The 8,044-nt window shown below is 44.9% G+C and overlaps 1 protein-coding gene across 1 annotated transcript; it reads right to left on the reverse strand.

The window, feature by feature from the left end:
* Positions 1 to 3,201: 3,201 nt before the first annotated feature.
* WDR53 (WD repeat domain 53) lies at positions 3,202 to 7,086 on the reverse strand. The gene is made up of 2 exons (XM_010192058.1): positions 6,610 to 7,086; positions 3,202 to 3,789 (listed from the first exon to the last, which is right to left on the reverse strand). Exons 1-2 carry the CDS (start codon positions 7,084 to 7,086, stop codon positions 3,202 to 3,204), a joined length of 1,065 nt encoding a protein of 354 aa, XP_010190360.1.
* Between the last annotated feature and the right edge of the window lie 958 nt (positions 7,087 to 8,044).

Raw genomic sequence — 8,044 nt, forward strand, 5'->3', positions numbered from 1 at the left:
GGAACACCACTTGTGACTGGCCTCCAGCTAATTTTGGTTCTAAAAATGTCTGTTAGGTTACACCACAGTACGACTGATCTCCATAATTAATCTACAGCTTTTTGTCAGTTCTGATAGAACCAGTGCTGCTGCCTCTTGCTCCATGTTCTGAATGAAATGAAGAAGAAAGAATTCAACCTCCTGCTTTCATTCCACTCACAACCTCTGAACACTTTTTCCTTTAAATGGAAGTGAAGCCGCTGCTGGGTGGGTGACCTCTAATGTCTCTCTGGTGCGAGCACAACCCACAGCCCCATTCTTTACCAGGAAGTTTTAAAAGTTCTTGTTAGCATACAGAACATACGTGCAAGATTTGCAGTAGGAGGTCTAGCACTCCCGCTTTTCCGAAAGCACAGTTATATAGTAACCTTATTTCTAGTATTCAGGCATTTACAGAAAATGACATTTTGCATTACTTTAGAGCTGTCACATGGGTTTTCTTTTCTAGACCAATGCAAAGCCTCACACTTCCCCACAGCTCTTCCTGCACACGCACTTCACGGCACCAGGTCAATGCACACTTCTTCAACCAGTTTCCCCCAGACTTAATTTTCACTTTTGCTTTCAGCAGTGGTTCTTGTGTTTCTGTTTCTCTCTCTGGTCAGGTCTCTACTATCTTTTTTTTTGCAGTTACCGTTACTCTTTTCCCTGAAGAGCCGTACTAATGGCTTTCATTCGCCCCCATGACTGTGGTCTGCCCAGCTGGCTGGAGCCACCGCCTACCAGCGACCGCGCTGCTGTACTGCCACTGAACCACGGGCTGGTGCCAGCTGGGGCAGCTTGGGCCGGATTATTTTACATGAAGCCAATGAACCTGTCAGCCAAGCATTCCTCCTCTGAGTACAAGCTTTGAAAATGGAAGGTGAATCAGTGTCACCTATGTCCCAATTCCTTGGTGACAGTGATTTGCTTTCTTTAAACTTATAAGAAAGGTCTGTTCTTGGGTTTTTTTTCCCTTACTTCCTTTCTTTGAATCCTCCAGAATCTGAGGCATTTTCTCCGATTCAGAAGTCCACCCCCAACCTCCCATTTACAACAGGACAGTAGCAGAGCACAAACCTGAATCTTCCGTTACCCACAATCGCCCAACAGCCCCTCACCACAGTGACAGGCCTGTGCTGGTGGAGCTGGCCCGAACAGCGCTCACCAAACAGTGCAGCCTGTGGCTCTGTCCCCCTTCCCTACCGAGTGAGGAGAAATAGAAGATTGCTCCTGAACCACTCCCTTCCCCTATACACACAACGTATATTTACACCCACAATCATTGCCAAGGAAGCCCAGGTTTGTTGTGCCAAGTCTTGTCTCCTCTCCCCTGCCCAGTCCCCTACGTCCCTTGTCCATCCCTGTCCCTCCAACACAGTGCGCAGCCCTTCCATGACCTGTTCAATGCCTCATTCAGGGAGCGCAGAGAGATGCTGGCTTTTGCCATCCTCCTGGAGAACTCCAAAAGAAGAAAGAAAAGCTGAGGTGGGCTTGGTCCTCCCTCCTGAAGCCGGCAGCGATGACGGGGCCAGGGGCTCTGGCTCCTGCTGGAAGTTGTTTGTGCTGTGTCTTTTTATAGACTCTACAGCCAAATATAGGTCATAGATCCACGGACACATGCTCAGGGACACATCACAGCCTGAACCACGCATCCGGACCGCTTTCTCTGACCCACTGATCTTGTCTGGCTTCAGACAGAAAACTAACTTAGAGCTCTGTGACACCATTCTGCTTTTCTGCTGTGTTTTGGCTTCATTTTGCAGTTTGTGACATGGGCCCAAGTCTCCTACTGTTAAAGGCTGTACAAGCAGATTGCTCTTTTGCCTTTTTTATGTTTAAAAGGCATTATATTAAAATCAGATTTGGATGTGAATGAGTTGTTGCAGGGAATTGCTTTGAGGATGAGGGATGGCTGGAATTTCTTCCATAACGGATGGACAGCCACCACAACTGGCTAATGATTTTCAGGAGCTGAGTATGCAAAAAAAGAGCTGGAAACTTTTCCATCACACAGAAAAAAAGAAGGCAGACAGATCACGTGCATCTGGTAACAGCACAGCTGGTGAAACAAGACAGCACAAACCCACATCAGTGAAGCACATCTTCAGCCAGTACCAAGCAGTCAGTTTTGGGAAAGGTTAAGGACAGCCTGAGAAGAAAAAAAAAAAAGGCTTTTTTTTCTTTTAATTATTTGCCCATTCCATTGGAAATCCAGCACAAATTGGATGTGTCAAGAGGTGCAGCATTCCCACTTAGTTATACTCTCCCCACCTTCAACTTGTAAATGAAGAGAAGTTTCCAGCAAGCCCAGTTCTGCTCATTGTGTTTCTAAAGCTTTGGGAAGAGAGTGGAAGCACTGGGAGCTGTACCTTCAGCCCTTTGTATTCTCCTGTGAAGGGGTACACAATGCCCTTCTTCACACAATTTTGCACAGCACATAAGTTTGGCAAATAGTAGAGTAAGTATAAAGCACAAGGGAGCAGTGAGAAAGCATTTATTAAGACAAGTGTAATAGTTCCTTTTCCCTGGGATAAACAACTAAATGTGTAAGACAGCTGACCCATTAAACATGGTAACATTTTCCCCTGCTCCTTCACTTACTGCAGTGTGAAAAAATCCAACTGGCAATGACAGCTAAAGTCATTTGACTACTCATGAGTTAGTTGATGCTCCTCTAGTCTTATATGCAGCGGCTGACAAACGAATGAAAAATGTATTTCCCTGACGGCCAATTTAAGCTGCGACACAGTTAAATGGGGAGAGTAACGGAAAGCACTGCGATAGCTCAACATGCGAGGAGCTCAGCCGGTGACATCACTGGTACTGCTCAGCATCCTCACTTAGCATCTTGGGTGGCCCCATTAGCATCAATTTCCTCCTCCACCCTTAATTATGTCAGCTTAGTCATGAACTAATATTACCCCTAAATACATTGAAACCCATTTCACCTACATTGAAGAACCAAACTGCCAGCCCTGCAAGAAACAGCCACAGTAAATACCAGCAGCTGTTGAAAAGTGACAGCATGAGTACTGCGTGAGCACGTGGCAAATCCCTGGTCCTGCTGCAGGATGCAGCAGGCTTCGCTGTTCATTTCGCTGTCAGTGGATGTAACTGGGCTCATTTCAAATGCTCTGAGAAGTGGTCTTTCCCCGCAAACTTATTGAAACATATTAGTGTCTAAGGATCTGGCAATGGATACACAGATACAGAACTACTCTGATCAGCAACTAATACTCTCTTGGAGCCTTTGATCTCGGTGCACAAGATCCAGTTCACCTTCTCTCCGTGCTCAATGGTTAGCTTTGGTAAAACTCCAGTGTGTTCATTTGAAGCTGCTTTGTTGAGTTTCCCATTTTTTCTGGTGGAAGCAGGTGCTTGGGCCTTCCTTTTCTGCAGAGATTTTGCTGGACTTTTCTGCTGCTTTCCAACTTCACTGGTGACATCCCAGAGCAAGACTTTCCCGTCATTTCCTCCAGTTAACAACCAATACCCTTCTGGCATAAAGAGGACCTGTGACACTCCCAAGCTGTGAGCTTGAAACTCCAGCTCATGTTCAAACTTGACACCGGTGACTCTGAAGATTCGGACTTTACCATCTTGAGCTCCGCAGCCAAAGATGTTGCCGCAAGATGCGACAGACAGGGAATGTGCAAGCGGTGGGTTAAAGAACTGGCCAGCTGCCTGCAGACTCTCTTCCTCCGTTTCACACTCCTGCAGGTTTGTGGTCCACAAGGGGCGAGCTTTCTGCAGGTTCCACAGCATAACCTTAGGAAAAAAAAGTGTGAATCAATAATTTCTCAATTTTATGTCAAATCAGACCTTTCACTAACATAAAACAAACCCAAACAAACCAAAAATACTTCTTGCTCTACCAGAGGAAAGGATACACAAGAGTGCAAGCGATGCATGATGTGTTGTGAGTATTGGTTGAACTTCACCTGATAAATACAGCAAATCTTTACAAAAGCTCTCCAAGCCCTCGCACTGCCCTGCTCCGTAGAGTCAATGACTCAGACCTTTAGACCACAAAAGGGATGAAAAAGCTGTTCTAAATGCTTCTGCATTCACCTCAGCAGTAGTAATCCTGATAGACGGCACATCAATTATTTAAAAGGATGGATACGGAAATGCTAGCAGTAAATAGAGAGAATTATTCTGAATTTTGGTTCTGTCTCTGCTACGTACTTGACCTAAAATAACCACGTCTATGAAAGTGTTTGAAAAATGGAACAGCAAAAGGCAAACAGTAGTTCAGGCCCTCATTTTTAATCAGACACACGGGTATTTTTTTTACATCCAACGAGTAGATGTGGTTTGTGCTATTACCATATCGACGCAAGGTGCACTTTTCCTGATGAGATGTGGGGGTGGATGTGCTTTTAGACTTCCATCTAAAATGACACCCCACCCTTGAGCCCCTGATGAAGCAATAACTGTGCCTTCAAATAAATCCTGCATATCTCATACAGCAATTCCAGACTAGAGGTTTATAGTGCAGCAGTTAAAAATACTTCTCTCAATACTTTTGTAGGATCCGAATCGATGATGAGCATTTTCGAGGCCAACAGATATGAAAACACAAGTCAGTCTCATGCAGTACTGGTCTGCTGTTTGCTTTTTTTAATCAAAGCTTTAATTTGTTATTAATAAAAATATTCCTCCACCAGTCATCTCCAGCAGAAACTACAGCAGTCTTTAAATTTGGGGCTGCAAAAAGAGTTGTCACATTGGTTTCCGGAATCTAAATCACACCAAAACGTCCAAAATGCATTGTTTCCTATCACTTCCCTGTTTTAGGGGTTGCTGTTGCTGCTACATTAAAACTACTTTGCTACAATAAAAGGGAAAACTTTCCACAGCCCAGCCACTGTGCAGAGCAGAGTCGATCAGAGAGGCTTGGTCCTGATGCTTCGGGCAAATATTCCCATTTGCATCACAGGCAGCACTGCAACAGTTTCATGCATTCATCAAGTGCTAACAAGTTTTCTGCAAACTTAAGTATTTTCTGCCCTCGTGGCATTTTCCCTGCTTCCATGGCACTCCTGAAAAAACTCTAGCAATCTAAATTTCAGTTCTCATCAGCTACAGATTCACTGAGGGTTTGGCACACCAGTCCAGAACATGTTTTGGTGCTGGCAGAGCTCATAACGTGCCCAAAGGCGTCCTGCAGCACAGCATTGCAGAGTATTGCAGCTCAGCTTCTCGTGAAACGATGGCTCTTAAAGCCAGCCTCAATGCAGAAAAATGCTCTTTTCATTGCATGTAACCAAACTAATGAATTCCTGCTATTCTGGGATACTGACTTTCACCTAAAAATCCATTTGCTGAGCTACAGTAAACAATGCTAAAACTAAAGTAACAAAAATAACCATTTCACTCGTACAGAAGTGATATAGAAGTGCTTACAATTCTGGGGAAAAAAAGTTTCCAGACATAGGCTTGTGAATCTGGATTTTAGGGACCTGGAATTAAGCCAGCCATCTAAAATGCTGAGCATTTACTCCTCTCAGACGGACACTTCAGTACCTCTGAAAAGAAATTTCTCACATTGCTTCAGTTAAAATCCTATATCCATCTTTTAGTCAACCTCAGGAAAAAATAATTTTTTGGAAAATTTGGCAAAGTCTAAACCCAGCAGACTTCCATCAGTCAGCCCCTATTTGTGTATGCGTATATATATACACACACTTACAGAACTTATATGATCCATGCCTTTAATATGGAAAAATACGGCTTATACTAATTATCAGCTTGTATTTGCTCTAATGGGTGTTAGACCCACTTGGTTTGAAGAACATAGAGTGAAACTGCTCAACGCTGTCAAAGCAAACGTCACCCTAACACTGCCAGAACCACAGAAACCTTTGTAGAAGTGATAGTTTTAACCATAGGCTGGACCGGGAATGTGGTCAGATCTCAACCACTGGAAAGAAATGACTGAAAAACATCTGTTCTGGGTGGCCAACTTTGGCAACGTAACTCAAAACTCAGAATGTTTTTCTCAGAACACCTCCACAAGTGGTGTATAAAGGACAAAATTTCCCCTCGATGAGGACAGAGAAGCATAAAAGGCAAAGAACATTTAATGCTTTCAAGAGGCTAATCAGAACAAAGAATAAAGTCTAAAATTTATTTATCCTTACAGCGATACATACCACTTGGAAAGATATTTAACTACCTGTAGTATTCTTGCTGGCATCCTGTCTGCTTCAAACCTTTTCCTAGCACCTGCAGCTGTAGCTGATTACTAGGGACAACTTCGGGTTTTGCTTGGCCCAACTGGGAGCTGATGTGGCACAAGCACACTCTGCACCGTATTGCAGTTTCCCCCCACCCTGCTCACTTTCAGATTGTAAATGTGAAGGAAGATAAAAAGAGGGAGAGGGACTGCTGAGTAGAAAACAGCACAAACAGCTTGGACACTTTAAGTTTCTCTGCAAAAGCTACTTAGAATAGTTAAGGAGCTTTCTGGTGACCACAGGTTGTACACCCTCAGCCTTAGTGAAAGTCTGCTGGTGCCTCACGACACGGGTGGGTAGTTACTCTTTCGCTTCTCTAATAACCAGCTACTTGTATTCAAATCACCTGCATGTCCAGTCCACAGGAAAGAAGGCTTTGAGGCCTCTGAGGTCGAAAGACAACAGAGGAGCAGATGTTTGTGTGTCTCAAGGACCGGCTGACTTTCTTGTTTTCCAGGTTCATAACCTTTATTGCCCCTGAATCATCTGCCGCAGCCAAAAATTCGTCGGTCTCGTTCACGGAGAGGCAGTTGATCTCCTCCTCGTTGACGTGGAAGCGTTCCACGGGCTCCTTGAGGGATCGGACATCCAGCAAACTGATTGTTTCTCCATGGGAGGCGTACAGCCTGGTGGGATGGCGGGGAGAGAACACCACGGAGGTCACATCGTCCGCCTTTGGGAGCTGGAGCTGTCCTGCTGGAGTGCCTCCCCCATCCCAGAGCGTGAGCTCGCCTCGCTCCGCGCCTGAAGCCACCAGCCCTTCTGTGTTTACGGTCAAGCACAGTATAGAGGACGAATGTCCACCGATCCAATTGACTGCCATGTTTCAAGGACAAGTCTGAAACCAAAAAACCCAAATCCCTGAATTGAGCTGGTGTTGGTTGCATTACAGTGCAAAGTTTATCTAAGCAACAAGATCCTCGTGTTGACTGTAATGCACACTACTTCAGATGTTAGCACCCGATTAAAACAGGAATCTCTACAGATCAGTACCTAAATGAAGCTTTGGCTCAAATATTTGGTATCCATGTGGGCCGCGGCAGCAGTGCTGGCACAGGAACCTGTGCAGCACACAGTGTAGATCTGCTGCTCTGACGGGGCTGCCTGGGTGAGAGCTGCTTCCTCAGAGCATAAGGACACAGTGTGCCCAACAAAACAGAGGGTCCTAATGGAATGTACTGGGAAGGAGCAAGGGGAAGATGGCAAACTGGTAAAGTCCATCTGTAGAGAAGTCACACTGTCCCAGTCTGGGTGATAGCACGTGTGGACATCTGCCTTTCATCCAGCTGCTGAGGTGCTGGGCAGTCAGTACCTAACGCTGATTTGTAAAGCAGCCTCACAATAGCTGGAGCAAGAAACTCGTGCTGGTGAGAGTGGGACAAACTTATTCATGCTGAAAGTGATTGCCTTAATTACAGTTTGAAAACATACATCTGTGCAAATAAATTTTAAACTATCGTGCATGTCTACGTTGTGTTCCCAAAGTTAAGGTAATTTTCTTGCGACTGCTAAACACTAAAACATAAACAGATAAACAATGGCATCTCTTTAAAAGAGGCATTACCAGTTTAAGGCAGGTAGTTACAAAGTTCGCAACACATTTAACTGGGCCCCGAAGTGCACCCCTCGTGCTTACCATGCTCCAGGTACCTTCCTTGACGTGACAGCCCACAGCAGCCCGAGCAACAGGACTGTTTAGGGGACCAAATCAGCAGAAAATTAATCAGAGAGAAAAACGAACTATACAAAAGCATAACAAGTTCTGGGGAGATGAGCACACT

The sequence above is a fragment of the Mesitornis unicolor genome, unplaced genomic scaffold, assembly GCF_000695765.1.
Source record: "Mesitornis unicolor isolate BGI_N332 unplaced genomic scaffold, ASM69576v1 scaffold38309, whole genome shotgun sequence".
Lineage (NCBI taxonomy): Eukaryota > Metazoa > Chordata > Aves > Mesitornithiformes > Mesitornithidae > Mesitornis > Mesitornis unicolor.